Source organism: Copadichromis virginalis, linkage group LG1 (assembly GCF_057382275.1).
Source record: "Copadichromis virginalis isolate Kocher_CV1m ecotype Utaka linkage group LG1, C_Virginalis_male_GT1.1, whole genome shotgun sequence".
Lineage (NCBI taxonomy): Eukaryota > Metazoa > Chordata > Actinopteri > Cichliformes > Cichlidae > Copadichromis > Copadichromis virginalis.
This window is the reverse complement of record NC_140618.1, coordinates 13,092,605-13,108,064: the sequence shown is the minus strand read 5'-3', so window position 1 is coordinate 13,108,064 and position 15,460 is coordinate 13,092,605. Positions and strand designations below refer to the sequence as shown.

Below are 15,460 nucleotides of genomic sequence, written 5' to 3'. Positions count from 1 at the left end.
CAACACCAATGATTTTAATAAGTGCATACTGAGTAGAGTAAATAGTGCAAAATCTGGTTCTGCAAACTCTATAAAATTTGAGCAGGAAAGAAATCTTATTGCACATCAAATTGTGTATTGTGATGTGGCAAGGCTGTAAAGATTAGCACTTTATTTGCCCATATAAACAGGGTCGCTGAAATGCCAAAAAACAGCAGGGCTGATAAAGGGATGGCAGGCTGCTGTGCTTAAGACAGACCAACCATGGAAGCACTGAGGTCCCACAGCTTCTTGGCTGCAGCATCATTCAGGGCCTGTGGTGCTGGCTTTTTGGGAGCACAGTCGCTGTACGGTGGAATGAAGAAAAGAGATAAATCATGAAGAGTGTCATACAGTGTGGTTGCAAACTGCTTGTATTAAAAACCTTTTACTCTATTGTTGTTTATCTCAGCCTCTGTTAATATTAGAATAATTAATTGGTAGGATAAGAGCATTTCTTTTTCTACTGTGAGAACATCATTTTTCTCCAGTCAGATGTACTTGCCTGTAGTAGAGGCCACTGGAGTTTGCCAGGCTCTCGTCCACAGCACAGTAGATGGTGGTCTGGGCTCCTTCCCAGGGATTTTTGACCAACTTCATGAAGACCTTTGCTAGCATTATCTTCCACATAGGAAATGAATTAAATAGATGGCGGCCTAACTCTGTGCGGATGACCCCCGGATGAAGACTGTAGACGGTTACACCGCTGCCTAATGAGAGGTCCATCAGAAACAGGCGTGCGTCAAACACCGCACTAGTGTAAAAATCATGGTAACAATGCTCATTAACTCAAGATACAAAGATAGAAAACAAGAGGTAAAATGGTTATTTGTAACATACTGTATATTATACATGTGTCTGAACTCCTGTCACACTACCGTTCAGTCTTGTAGCCAGTTCTTTGCCAAAGAGAACGTTGGCCAGCTTGCTTTGTCGGTAGCTCTTCTGGGGGGTGTAGTCTTTATCAACGTTAATGTCATCAAAGTGTATCTGACCTGCAAGAAATTTATTTTAAACAGGTGTGACAAAGAAAAATCTTTGGTTGTTTGACTTTAGCACCAAGATTTTACCTCTCTCATGCGCCAGGCTGGAGACGATCACAATGCGACTTGGTGCTGACTTCTTCAGCAGGTCAAGGAGACAGTTGGTGAGAAGAAAATGTCCCAGGTGGTTGACGCCAAATTGCATTTCAAAGCCGTCTTCAGTCTTCCACTTAGGACACATCATAATACCTAAAAAGAAAAATTGAAAAAAAAATTGAAAAAACAAAACAAAACAAGAAAATTATAAAAAATAAAAACATACAAATAACTAATTTCTCAGTGTCTGTCAGTATCTTTCAACCCCAAATAACTTATTCTACCCTCCTAAAAATCTGTATGAGGATCCCATAAAGATCAAGGTCAAATTTATTTATATAGCACATTTCAAACAGCCGATGCTGCACAAAGTGCTTAACAATATAAAAATGATGACAACATTTAACTTCTACTAACTGACTAAGGCAGTGGTTCCCAAACTTTTTTTGCTGGGCCCCCCTTTGTTTTACATGAAAAATGTTACCAACACATCCTCCAACCACACACACCCATATTTTGCTCCATTGCGGTTTATTTCACACCTCAAACATTTAGTAAACAATTAAGCAAATACAAGTAATCTGCAATAAATGACAGGTAGTAATGAAATAAACTACTAACTCTTTTACGCTACGTCCGCACCTACACGGGTATTTTTGAAAACGCAGCTGTTTCGTCCACACGTAAACGGCGTTTCAAATCACCGAAAGCTGAGATTTTTTAAAAACCTTTTTTTGCGTTTACGTGTGGACGAGGAATACAGAGTTCGTCACGCAACGTCAAAGGTATGTGCCTTTTTCACGTCACGCTGTGCGCCATGTTATTGTTTACATGAGATGAATTGCAGAATGGCAGATAGAGACAAAATACTGTTTCTGTTAATCTGACTATCTGCAGGTTTACACGCAGTTACTGTCCCTCCATTTACAAAGACAGAGGCGTCGCGGTGTGATTATTTTACTGTAGTTGTTTTTTTCCTGTGTAATAATATTCAACATTGCTATCAATACATTTTTCAAAAAATGCCTCTCTGTGCAAAATAGGTTTAAAAACATAAACAGCTGTAGGATACTGTTTGTCCGTGATTTGAACCGGGGGGACAAATCGTGGCAGGATCAGCCTGATATTATTTGTATCCCACTGTAACTTTACTGTATAAAGAGCTAACGTCTACAAAATGTCAGGAGTAGTTAGTCATTACAACAAGTGTTTGTGAACTAAAAATCAAGAATGTGGGATACTGTTTGTCCGTGATTTGAAGAGCCCAGCGCTGCTCCCGACGAAGGGAAAACCAGTTCTGCAGGGGAGACCTACCTCGACACTTGTGCAGGTGAAACCAAAGGGCAGATACGCTTCACCAGATTTTCTAGCCTTTGGCTTAGAATGAAGTTGGTTTAGAAACATATTCAGCTATGCTTCATCTCCTGCTTTGCTTTTCTGTGGGCGCCCCATGATAGCAGTGACCAAGCATTTTATTTTTTTCCTTTTCATACCACGCCCCCCCTGCCATGGCTCTGCACGCCCCCTAGGGGGCGGGCCCCACACTTTGGGAAGGTCTGGACTAAGGTAAGGCAAGGCAAGTTTATTTATGTAGCACATTTCAACAGCAAGGTGATTTAAAGTGCTTTACAGAGACATTAAAAAAAACAGGTAGAACTGCTGCAATACCTGCATTGTTAATGAGGATGTCTAAGCGCTCCTCATTCTTTTCCACATCTTTGGCTAAGTCTCTGACAGACTGTAGTGAGGCCAGATCAAGCTTCTTTACCACCACATTGCCATTCCCACTCTTCTGACGGATCTCATCTGCTGCAATACGGGCTTTAGTCATGTCCCTGCAGGCCAGGATCACTCTGGCCCCTTGGAGAAAAAGAAAAAACATACAAAAGCAACTCATATTTACATGTAAACACCAGAGGATGTGCAACCAAAGTACTAGTTGAGGTTACAGATTTATTTTTACCTACTGTCATTGATACTTATTTAATATTCTATCATTTCTTGGTTGTTACTGAATGGTTATTATATAATATTCTTCATTAAGTACCAAATGTCCAAAACAGGACTGTAGATATGGTTTCTTTTTACGCAACTATATAGAGATTTAATTAAATCATTGTTGGCAGTGCTTCATTTAATTTAAAAAATGTAAAAAATAAAATAAAAATGTCAGCAAAACCCTTCTATTAATTTTAAGTTAAGTAACTCTTAGATTAGAGATTAGATTAGATAGAACTTTATTAATCCCTCGGGTGGGTTCCTCTGGGAAATTCGATTTCCAAAAAAGCACAGCACCGACAGAAGTTACAGAGTTATACACACACACACATATATATAAATACAGAGACAATATAAATAAAATATACGAAGGGGATAAATAGAATAAATAGGAATAAAAATAAAAATACAAGTGAATTGCACATTTCAAGTATTGAGTCTATTGCACCGTTGACTATTTACAAAAGTATTGCACAAAAGGTATTGCACAGTGAGGTGCAGAGGCACTACAGCTTAGTTGTTCCCCCCTCCTTTGTCCTCCTGTTTCCCCTCCCTCTCCCCTCCAGGGAGGAGTTAAACAGTCTGATGGCGTGTGGGACAAAGGAGTTTTTAAGTCTGTTAGTTCTTGTCTTTGGGAGAAGCAACCTGTCACTGAACAGACTCTTCTGGTTGTTAATGGCCGTGTGCAGAGGATGTCTGGCATTGTCCATAATGTCCATCAGTTTCTTTAATGTCCTTTTCTCTGCCACTGTCACCAGAGTGTCCAGCTTCATGCCGCCCACAGAGCTAGCCCTCCTGATCAGTTTCTCCAGCCTTAGGAGTCAATATCCAAATATAAGGGCAAACTCTTATTTTATATGGAGCGTTTTCGTGCATGAATGGCGTGTTTAAGGTAATGTCAAACTATATTAATCATATTTAAGTCTGGATTTTGACTAGGGCACTCTAAAACCTTATCTTTTTATTACTTTATTTTTTGAAGCCATTCAGAAGTAGACTTTCTGATGTGTTCTGCATCACTGCTCTGCTGTATAACCCAAGTGACCTTGAGCTTCAGGGACAGATTGATGGCCGGAAAGCAGAATTCATGGTTCCAGACGGCTGATATAAAAACCAAGGATTTCAAACTCATTTTACACCACGGGCCACATACATTCCACTTAAGTGGTTTAGACCAGTGAATCTCCTCTGTCTGACACTGTACAGATGTTTATCTGCATATTTAATCCTGGTGCTATTTTAATATGAGAAAAAGTAGCGCAATTATAACAGTGTGTCTTTTTTCTACACAATAGAAATCCAGCTTAAACTGAAATAAGTTGCGAAAATACAGAAAAACTTCTGGTAGCTCATTGTGCAGAAGGTTTTTGTTAAATAACAGAAAATTGTCTGTTTTCTTTGTTTTCTTACTGTGGACCCACTCTTAAAAAAAATAAAAATTCTAGAGCAGACTTTGAAAAATATGAACTTTTCTGTCATATAACTGTATATAAATTAATTCATTGTTCTAGTGTAGCATGACATCATAGGCTGCAAAACCTATGATGATGCAGTTTAGAGTTAAGGTTAAAATTTATGCCATCCTTCACCAAAGAAGTCAAACCAATTCTGGCCCTGAGGATTTGACACCCCTGACCTACACCCAGGTACAGGACGTGAGACACAGCCTTTGCATATGTTTTTGTTTTTCTGTACTTTTCTTTAACAAACAAACATGGAGGGTCTTACCTCTCTGGGCCATGTCCAGGGCTGTCTCTTTCCCAATACCAGTGTTGGCTCCAGTGATGAGGACCGTTTTCCCTTCCAGCCTGGCCTTGCTCCGACACACTCCTCCTGCCATCCATCTGCGGAAGGCCAGCACGCCTACCCCTGACAAAAAAGATATTTATGCTATGAACAGGGTGTAAGAGAATGTTCCGAAGACTTTCCATTCGACCTTTTACTACCTTTTACTCTTATGTTTATTCTAAGCTAAATCAAGCAGCTACATACTGTTATATATTTCTACAATTTCACACCTACGAGCAACAGCAATAATCTGTCATGACAGAACAAAGTGCTTACCTGATCTCCTTTCATTACCGTATCAGAAATCCTACTAAATGTGCAAGTTAACAAAGCTTAAACAGTATGCATTTAATAAAGAATTAGGCTTACCTGCAACAAAGACAACCGTGAGGCAAGTTGCATGTCTCTCGCTGAAGTCCTTAACAGCCTCTGCGTAGTTTTGCATTGTTTAAGCAATTCTGGAACTTATATAAGAAGCTGAAATTTTAATATTGCTGCAGACTTGCAGTTAACGATCTGTTTTTGTGGAAGGAACTTTACGTCAGCTACCACAAACAACGGCGAAAACGACAAATACGTGTTTTCCCGTTTCGTATTTGTAACGATAAACTAGCCGGAAGTGGAGGGCGTGGTGGAACTTAAAGGAGATTTTTCAGAATAAGCTTCCGTTTAAATCAATCATTGGTTTAAATCAATGATTTAAATCAATGACTGTAGAAAACAGTCATTGGTTTAAATATGTGTATTTCCTTGCTGTCATGTACGACATACTTGTTTGTTTGTTTTTTTTGTTTGTTTTTGTTGGTTGTGTGTTATTTGGTTTTGGTTTGGGGTTTGTTTAAGCTTTCAAGTACAGTGAATATTTGTTTTGGCATTGTGGGGAAATGTATCTGGTAATATATATCAAAGATCAGACCATAGGAGTTCTGTGCAGCGTGCTTGTGTAATAGAATGCCACGCAAAACACACCCATCAAGAGACAATAGGGCGTAATGCGGCAGCTTGCTGACTCATGTACTAAAGAGTTTACTTAAAGCAGCCATTCAGCTTGTGCAGGCATGCTCTAAATGTCAGGTAAAATACATTTTTAAATATGCATTGCAAAGTAGAACCTTGGTTGTGTATTACTTTGTTATGATTTATTTTTGTTTGTTTGTTTGTAATGGTAGTAATAGTACTATTATGTGCTCAGGATACACCGTGTACTGAATTATGAGCATCTGTTTGCAGTGAGTTACTCCCACTATAGCATAAGGTATAGAAATACTGCTTGCCTCGTCAGACATCTCTCACAGGGATTTTCAAATTAAAACACCATGTAAAACAGATTTATACAATTTTAATTAATAATTTGACGTAACACTGTCATTAGTAGAAACAGATGAAATTAAACTGGTAGTCATCTTAGAACCTTTGAACATTAGTGAATGATTTAACTACTGATTAAGTACATTTGTGCCATGAAAATATAATTTTACTAAAAACCTTTACTGGTGCAAGTAATAATATATAGTAATAATTTTGCATGCAAATTAATCTACTTTGGAACTCAAAATTCACTTGACTTCCCTTATTTATTAAAATTCGTTTGTCTGTTCGTTTCCAGCTTCTTTTGTTAATCCCGTGCCCTTATTTTGAAAGGGGGAAACCTGTTGTAATGCTCTGTTATTGGTTAAAATCTCTGTACAGCTGGTTAAGCGTATTTCTTCGCTTTGTGGGTCTAAACTTGTGTTAAAATATTTTAAATTGCGTTAAAAGCTTAAATTGGGTCTTGTCTGTCTTTATATTACGTTTGGAAGAAGTTGGATTTTTTTTTTTTTTTTCAAATAAAAAAACTAAACAACAGTGTCCCGGAAGTTCTTCATGCTCGCGCCACGTCAGAACTACAAACTGTTAACATCATTGTTGAATAGTGAAGAATAGTCTGTCTGCCTGCACCTTCTCTTTGTTGTCGCGATGTTGTATTTGTCACTCACCTGTTTGCTGCTGTTGTGTGGTGCATGTGTGGTGTCTGGGACTGAGATCACATTTGAACTGCCTGACAATGACAAGCAGTGTTTCTACGAGGAGCTGGAGAAAGACGTGAAGTTTGACATAGACTTTCAAGTAAGTTCCTCTGAGAGCTCCATCACGTCAGTGTGTGCACTTAGCAGATGCTGTCAGACTAATTTTTAGGCTGAAGTTTTTTTCTCCGGCTTCCAGAAATCAAGAACAAATTTATAATTGTCTATTAATCGTAAAATAGTGCAGAATGCATATTTTGATTTACTTAAATTTGGCTCCGTTTTTTTTCAATCAATTGAAAACATATGTTATCTCAGATTATTTTCCGTTTCAAGATAAAGACTTTTAAAGAGAAGCCCAATAATTCCCAGAGGAACAGCTGGCACACACACACACAGCCACATCCAATAACTTCAATATATTTAACAGCGACGCAACGTTGCAACTTTCTTTCCTTCTATATATGTTTTATTTTCTCTTAGGTTATTTCAGGGGGCAACTATGATGTGGACTGCTTCGTCACAGATCCTCATGACAATGCCTTGTATAATGAGAAGAAGAAGCAGTATGACAGCTTCTCTCACACCACAACTATGAAGGGAGTCTACAAGGTTTGCTTCAGCAATGAATTCTCCACTTTTACACACAAAGTAGTGTATCTGGACTTCCGCCACGGGAATGAGGAACCCATTCTGGACAGCATGAAAAGAACCACAGCTCTGACTCAGGTCAGTAATGAACACGGTGCTTTCAGTGTGTCAGGTGCAGTTTGTTTGTTTGTTTTTAAGAACATGCTGGATTACTTGATAGCTAATTTATTACCTTATCACTGTTTAAACATTGCTGCCTTCAATTAGACAAGCATGCCTTGAGAAGACAGAACTGCAATGTCATATCACAGACGTTTGTATCATGATTTGAATCAGAAAAAACAGGATGTATTTTGACATGAAAAATGAGTACAGACATATCAGTTATGCTTAGTAAGGTGATAACAAGTAATCTAAAATTGGTATAGTATTTTTGCTGCTTTAAAGGTGTTTATATAATGTCCACAAGGTGGTGCAAGAGTTATTCACATTAAGCTCACAAGGAAATATTGTATTTAAATGCACTCTCCGTTCCTGGAATTACACAGATCACCCAAAAGAGGAAATGTCAACAGTTTGACAGCATTGCTGCTTCTCAAAACACAGAGTGTAACATCTGATAAGCCATACTTTATTTCTCAAAAGAGTTTGGAAATTCCTTTGATGCAACTTAAAACCAGCATTTGTTGTTAATCTCAAGAAATGTATCAAAAATAACCTAAATAAGTAGAATGGTATGTAGGTCAGTAGAATATAGTATGACATAACAGATATCTTAAATATAATAAAGTAAAATAAATATAAAATTCTATATAAAATAAATAAAGAGGTTGAGTGTTTATTGTTAAGAGTTGTGACTGTGCATTTCATATCAGACTATAGGATAGCATAGTGTTACTACTCTTTAATTCAAGTACTGAGACCTCTAGGGTCAAATGTATAGTGAGTTTATGTGACTCTGATCTGTGCGATCCACCTTCTACTGTACATATTGATGAATTTCCATTAATCTTTCTGTTATCAGTTGGAGTCGTCTTGCGTCGCCATTCATGAGATCCTGAAGGTGGTGGCTGACTCGCAGACATGGTACAGGCTGAGAGAGGCGCAGGATCGCACAAAAGCAGAGCACCTGCTGGAGCGCGTCACCTACTGGTCCATCGGAGAAACCGTCCTGTTGTTTGTCATCGGCATCGGTCAAGTCATGATGCTTAAGAGCTTCTTCTCTGACAAGAAAGGCTCTGTGGCAGCTACCACTTAAACCAAGGTCTCAGTGTGCCATAAGAAACTCAAGTGGAAGCTTGCTAATGTGAACACATATTGTTAGTATTTTCATCAAAGCCAATGGTAAATGGATAGATCAAGGAGTTTTCACATTCCTGTCGGGCAAAACTTGAATTCAGGTTTTACACAAGTTGTTTTCATTCAACAACTTTCTACTGAAAAGAAACCCCACTCACGTCTGTGTTTAAAATGCAGTTGACATCTTTCAGCCTTTAGAGACTTTATTTTTATAGAGGTGGACGAGATGGCATGTTTATTTTGATCTGCCTATTAAGTAGCCTAGTTTCACTTATAAAAGCAGCTTTGTGGATTTCTGTCATCTGTAGTAGTATCACACATAAAAACCAAAGAGGAATTGTGTTTAAATTTGAGTTTTATTTGTTGTATAACATCTGTTATATGTATTGTTACCTTAATTTATGTGTGCAAAATCATTATGAGCTATGAGAGCTCCGTTTCTCTCATGTCTTGTCTGTTTCATACGGAGTGGCTTAGGCATTTGTTTTTTCCTCATGCCAACCAAGTTGAAGTTTACTGTTTTAATTTAAATACATATAACCTTATACATATACACGCAACTACTGTTTTTTTGTTTGTTTGTTGTTTTGGATTCTCATTTATATGTTTTACATTTTCTTCACTGGAAAGTCACCAAGCATCAACCAGATATCATTTTTTGCACAAATAGTTTCTTTGACATTTCAATTCGATTTGAAGACAAATTATTATTATTTTTTTTAAAAATACGGCTGTGTAGGTTCTCAGTCATCCAGGTCATGATAGTCTCAAGCACTTGAGTCGAAGGTAACTGGATGTCTTTTTTGGGTTCTTGTTTCTCACCTCTCATCTTAGAGGCTTCTTCAGTTCTGACCAGAGCATTTTCAGATGAGAGGTGAAACATCTTCATTAACCTGAAAGAGGGTTACTTTCAGCCAATTATGAGAGTAATCATGCCAGAAAGTTTTTAGACATTGTCAAATTAAAGTTTGGCACCGAGTGTTGTGATATTTTTTCAAATCCAATGATACGCGATGTTATTTAATTTTAAAAATTTAGAGATTAAGGAAACTATAGATTGTACTTAAAGCTATTCTAACAGTCTTTAATACTTTAGGTCTCCATGTTTTCAAGAAGCTCCATTGGAAACTCTAATCCTAATGTCCTGCCACATTAAAAATGTATTTTGCTTATTGCAGCTTGACTTGAACATTTGACTTTCACTGTGCATAATGCTATATAGAAATGTGGCAAATTAAAGGAAAACCCAACACAAGGTGTCTCTGTAGGGTGTTTGGCTATAATGTCAAATCCCCTGTGTGCTCTTTGGCACACAGGGGATTCCTGTGGAAGTTACTGCGAAAATAAGTCAGAAGACATAACATATGATTTACATAATTTTTCAAACTTATCAAATCAGTCAGTGAGCCCTCATACTCTTTTTATTGGGCAGCCGATGTTGGGGGGCAGTAACATCAGGAAAGAAGTGTTTAAGCATGTAATAAAGGTGATCACTGAGGACAATTATTTGCAGTGAATCCAAGTAGTTTGATTGTAGTTTGAAGTGGATTCAAACTCAGTAAAAAGTTGCCAGAGGCATTACAGAGACACTTGATCTCCCTGGGGTTTTTTTTTTTAAAGTTTGTTAGTGATTACTTTAAAATTTAGGAGCATTTGTGGTATCAACAGTAGTCTAAGGAGCTTGGAAAAGAACAGTGTCTGGACTTCTTTAAGTTGTTTGAAGACGTTTCACCTCTCATCAGAGAAGCTTCTTCAGTTCTAAGGTCACATGCTGGAGAGTCCCAGAGTTAAGCCCTGTGGGAGTATCCCCCCAAGAGGGACAATGGACCCCCTAATGATCCTCTACCTAATCACAGACGCTTTTCTTTCCAAGCTCCTTAGACTACGATGACCTGGATGACTGAGAACCTTCACAGAGACATCAACAGTAGTTTGATAGTGAATAAATCTAAAACACAGAGAAACCACTTCTTAGTATCTAGCAGATGAATTTTTAACCTGGAACAAATTTATATTATTTATCTTTTTATATTTACTATGTTTTGTTTTTTTTCTTCTATTTTTTCTAAGTTCTTTGTCATTATTATTCTTTAAAGAAGTTCTGCATTCAAAGAAATTAGAAGACAGATGTTTACACTGTACATTAGCTGTTTATGCGGATTACGTTGGGGCTTTTAATGTGGAAAACCCCCACATTACATACACATGGAGCGTGTATACTGCATTCTACTACTGTGTTTCAAATGAAATAGGAAGAAGAGTTGAAGTGAACTTGAACCTGTGCCGGCTCCACTGGCCAATCGGGGCGAAGCGGTCTTTCTCCAAGCTGACGTGGGTGGAAGTTATTAGCGCCGACGTCCAGCGTCATCAGTTTAGCGGGTTCTACAGGCCTTACGTCCATTCATTAGGAAGAAGCTATAGTCCCAGTGGACCAGTTGCTGACCCTAAGTAACCACTAGTATACATGGCGGGATACCTTAAAGCTCTGACTACGGTGTCGAGGAGTGCCGCCGCTGCGCTGTCGCAAAACCCCGCAGTGGTCTCACCGGCCGCCGTCTGCCATCACAGACTGCAACAGAGAAACTGTAAGTTTACCGTCGACAACACAATGACTCAGAATGAACTGCTCATAACATTAATGTGGTTACATTAGATGCACAGTGTGGCAGAGTCATAAGTTATAGCGAGTGACTGGAAATGATAGAAACAGGTGAGTCGTTGTTGCTGTTTGGCAAGTATCCATGGGTGAGTCATACATTGTAAGATTACACAAAAAGTGATTCAGAGGTGTTTCATTTTTACAAAATGACAAATAAATAAGGTAATAACATAAAGAAAAGCCAGTGTGGTCATGCTGAATAAAATCTAAAGAGTTTGTATTCTAACGTGAAAAGAATAAAAAGGAGAAATAATGTATGTAAGTAAGTTTGGTGCCAGCCTGCTTTGCTACTTTAGTCCACATGTTGTCAGGTACAAAAAGGGCTTGACAGGTAATAAATGATATCGGAGCACTCTTATAATCCGAAGGTCACTGCCTCAGTGAAACCCAGCTGCCAGGAATGTAAAAATGATATGCAGGTGTCGGCTAGATAGTCGGCTCAGAGATATTCAGAGCTCAATGGCTGGCTCCCCGAAAGTGACACGAATTGGAAGACTTGGAGTCAATTAAGAAGTATAATACAAAGCTGTGAATAAACTCCTAACATCGAAAACAATTTTACCTTTTATTTACACAAGTGTGCAAACTTAACCTTTCGTTTCCCCTGTCATTTTCAGACTCTTACGGCTTTAATACAACAGTAATGTAACTTTTTTTTTTTTTTTTTTTTAGATGCAACAAAACGTATCAAAGTGGACCAGCCAGTCGTGGAAATGGATGGTGATGAGATGACTCGCATCATATGGGGGTTCATTAAAGAGAAGGTAAATCAAACACTAGGTGACACTTGACGTGTCAAGGAATCAAAATGTTTCCTCGTAACTCTGCATGTATGCATTTTTGTGGTTTCTGTGCCAAATTATCCTCAGGCAATTTACACATTGACATCTTGCACAGCTCATCCTGCCCAATGTGGATGTTGAGCTGAAGTATTTCGACCTGGGTCTGCCCTACAGAGACCAGACGAATGACCAGGTCACCATAGATTCTGCTCTGGCGACTATGAAATACAACGTGGCTGTCAAATGTGCCACCATCACCCCTGATGAGGCCAGAGTTGAGGGTAAGTTAGACTCAGACTTGTTTTAACTTTGTACAGATTCATTAGAATTAGAGGCATTTGAGTGCATTTTAATTATATTATATTTACACAAATTAATACCTTCTTGTGCTTATTATATGTGTTTATTATATTTTCTCCTCAGAGTTTAAACTAAAGAAGATGTGGAAGAGTCCCAACGGGACCATCAGGAACATCTTAGGCGGCACAGTTTTCCGTGAGCCAATCCTTTGCAAAAACATTCCCCGTCTTGTTCCTGGATGGACACAACCCATAACAATTGGCAGGCATGCTTTTGGAGATCAGGTAAACAAAAAACAACAAGACAAATGTGCATCTTCTCTTTCTGTCCAGACTTAAAGCAGTGCAGACTCACATACCAGTGTCTGACTGTCTTACAGTACAGGGCCACAGACTTTGTCATTAACCAGCCTGGCAAGTTTAAGATTGTTTTTACCCCAGCTGATGGAAGCACAAAGCAGGAGTGGGAGGTGTATGACTTCCCAGCAGGAGGTTGTGGGATGGGGATGTACAACACGGATGAGGTAATAGTAACTTTCTTTATAGGTTTGGTTACATGAGAAAGATAAGATACTTTGGGGTACTCTCCTTGTTTTTAATTTAATGTTCTATGATGCTATTGATCAAGCAAGTGCTATGTTTTCTTTGCTCAGTCCATCAGTGGATTTGCTCACAGCTGCTTCCAGTATGCCATCCAGAAGAAGTGGCCCCTATACATGAGCACCAAGAACACGATCCTCAAGGCCTACGATGGCCGCTTTAAAGACATCTTCCAGGACATCTTTGAGAAGTAAGATGTACATTAAAAAGAGAGCAGAGCAGAGGTATCTGAGAAAGCTACACCTGCTTTGGAGGTTCTTAATTTCATTGAAACCCCCATGTTTCAGCTTGTGCCATTCATCAGATTCATCATGGCCATAAGCTGAAATGTGCAGTACATGTCGCTGGGGTAACCAGCTGGGGTAAGACACACAGCAGTAGAGTATTAGACCTGGTGCTGTTTCTGATGCTAGAGGAAAACATTATTCACTGAGCCATCAAAATGTTTTATTATTGGTTGTTTAACATCTACAAAGCCACTGAATTTCTTTGTTTTCCTTTAGAAACTACAAGCCGCAGTTTGACAAGCTGAAGATCTGGTATGAGCACCGTCTCATTGACGACATGGTGGCCCAGGTCCTGAAGTCCTCTGGAGGATTTGTTTGGGCTTGCAAGAATTATGATGGAGATGTGCAGTCAGACATTCTGGCTCAGGGTAAGTAGACTACGGTTAGATAATGAGTATGTTTGCAGAGCTCCCAATGTTGCATTATTTGGACGTGATGTTCATGTTTTCGTGATTTCATGCTGATGTGATTTCCTTCTAATTCCATGTTTCTGTTTGTACCAGGCTTTGGTTCTCTGGGTCTCATGACATCAGTGCTTGTGTGTCCCGACGGTAAAACCATCGAGGCTGAGGCCGCACATGGCACTGTCACCAGGCACTACCGTGAACACCAGATAGTAAGGGCCACTGAATCAATCTGAAAAGACTCAGAGCTTTGACTATATGTTAGGTTATGGGTTACAGGGAGTTAAATGACCAATGCTAACATTGCTCTACAGGGAAAACCAACCAGTACCAACCCCATCGCAAGCATATTTGCTTGGACCAGAGGGCTGGAGCACAGAGGCAAACTGGATGAGAATCCTGATTTGATAAAGTACATATCTTATTAGTGTCATCTACTCATTTGACATATATTATATATTTATACAGTTTTATATCATTTTAACTGCTATTGCACTACAAATTCCAGGTTCTGCCAAACTTTGGAAAAAGTCTGCGTGGATACGGTGGAAAATGGTATAATGACCAAGGATCTTGCAGGTTGCATCCATGGCTTGGCCAAGTGAGATCACATTTTCATTTATAATTCATATTGTAGAATTTTTTTTCTAATATTTAGACATAAATACACACTTTATGTCAACTAATCACTCTCTACCCTCTCCATTGTAGCTGCAAGCTAAATGAACACTATGTCAACACGACAGACTTCCTTGATGCCATAAAGACCAACCTCGATAAAGCTCTCGGCAACTGAATAACATTTAGAAGACAATATGAAGATTTTTGTTAATGTAGCAAAAAAAAAAACAGGCAAAAACTGTTTCTAGATTTGTATAAAATAACATTTTACCCTCTTGTTTGTATGAATCTTTGTATCCAGTTTTGAAGCTGCTCCGCAATACATGCCTTTATTTAAAATTTGTATATTTGTTTTGTTTGCCTTTTCCTATTGCCACATTTGTACAAATTAGTAAATTTTATAATTAATTATTAATGGTAATATTCATTTATTATGGACAGTTTAAAGATGTTTCAGGCTTTCTCATTAAATTAGAGCATACCTTCAGGGAATAGCAAAATTTGGATATCATTATGTTAACGTCACATTGTACTTAATCAGCATGACTATAAAAAGAAATTGTCATTTAATTACACTTCGTGTGTGCGGAGTTGCCTTTTTCATGTTCATTTGTCAGGCCGGTGCTTTTATCCTGGGACAGAAAAAAAAACACTTCTCAGCACAGACTGTACAGAATCATTTGAGGAAAAGCCACCACATGCATTTCTATTGCACATTTTAATTTCATGCACTTGCTCATGAGCTCCTGTCCAGCAGTGCATTCATGCGGTGCTGTATGCTCATTTTGTAGCCATCATATGCACCCCGCAGTGCATAATGCCGAGTAGTGTTGTACCAGCAGGGGGCCAAGCCTGATGGGAGTTTTGGCAAAGCTTTTAGCTGTGCTGGCAGCCACGGTGTATGACCAGCAGATGTCGACATGGTCACAGTCATCCAGTCGGTTGCTGTAACGTCTATGCATTATGTTGCTGCTTATTATGAATATTTCTTTAAGGAAAAGAAAACTGGGTTAACTGGTTCACTGTTCCAAT

The 15,460-nt window shown here is 38.7% G+C and overlaps 3 protein-coding genes across 3 annotated transcripts; 2 read left to right on the top strand and 1 right to left on the bottom strand.

Annotated features, from left to right (window-relative positions):
* On the bottom strand, nt 1-5,505 carry LOC146718429 (retinol dehydrogenase 13). Its single transcript, XM_085451391.1, has 7 exons — nt 5,253-5,505; nt 4,824-4,964; nt 2,766-2,957; nt 1,089-1,250; nt 897-1,013; nt 524-728; nt 1-324 (listed from the first exon to the last, which is right to left on the bottom strand). The coding sequence occupies exons 1-7, from the start codon at nt 5,326-5,328 to the stop codon at nt 228-230; spliced, it is 990 nt and encodes a 329-aa protein (XP_085307517.1). The 5' UTR covers nt 5,329-5,505; the 3' UTR covers nt 1-227.
* Nucleotides 5,506-6,734: 1,229 nt separating this feature from the next.
* tmed3 (transmembrane p24 trafficking protein 3) lies at nt 6,735-9,327 on the top strand. Its single transcript, XM_085451406.1, has 3 exons — nt 6,735-6,989; nt 7,370-7,615; nt 8,502-9,327. Exons 1-3 carry the CDS (start codon nt 6,840-6,842, stop codon nt 8,733-8,735), a joined length of 630 nt encoding a protein of 209 aa, XP_085307532.1. The 5' UTR covers nt 6,735-6,839; the 3' UTR covers nt 8,736-9,327.
* A 1,753-nt stretch (nt 9,328-11,080) lies between these two features.
* LOC146718427 (isocitrate dehydrogenase [NADP], mitochondrial-like) lies at nt 11,081-15,003 on the top strand. Its single transcript, XM_085451376.1, has 11 exons — nt 11,081-11,361; nt 12,108-12,199; nt 12,333-12,498; nt 12,641-12,801; nt 12,897-13,040; nt 13,170-13,306; nt 13,620-13,771; nt 13,907-14,019; nt 14,122-14,219; nt 14,316-14,408; nt 14,519-15,003. The coding sequence occupies exons 1-11, from the start codon at nt 11,241-11,243 to the stop codon at nt 14,601-14,603; spliced, it is 1,362 nt and encodes a 453-aa protein (XP_085307502.1). The 5' UTR covers nt 11,081-11,240; the 3' UTR covers nt 14,604-15,003.
* Nucleotides 15,004-15,460: the final 457 nt, after the last annotated feature.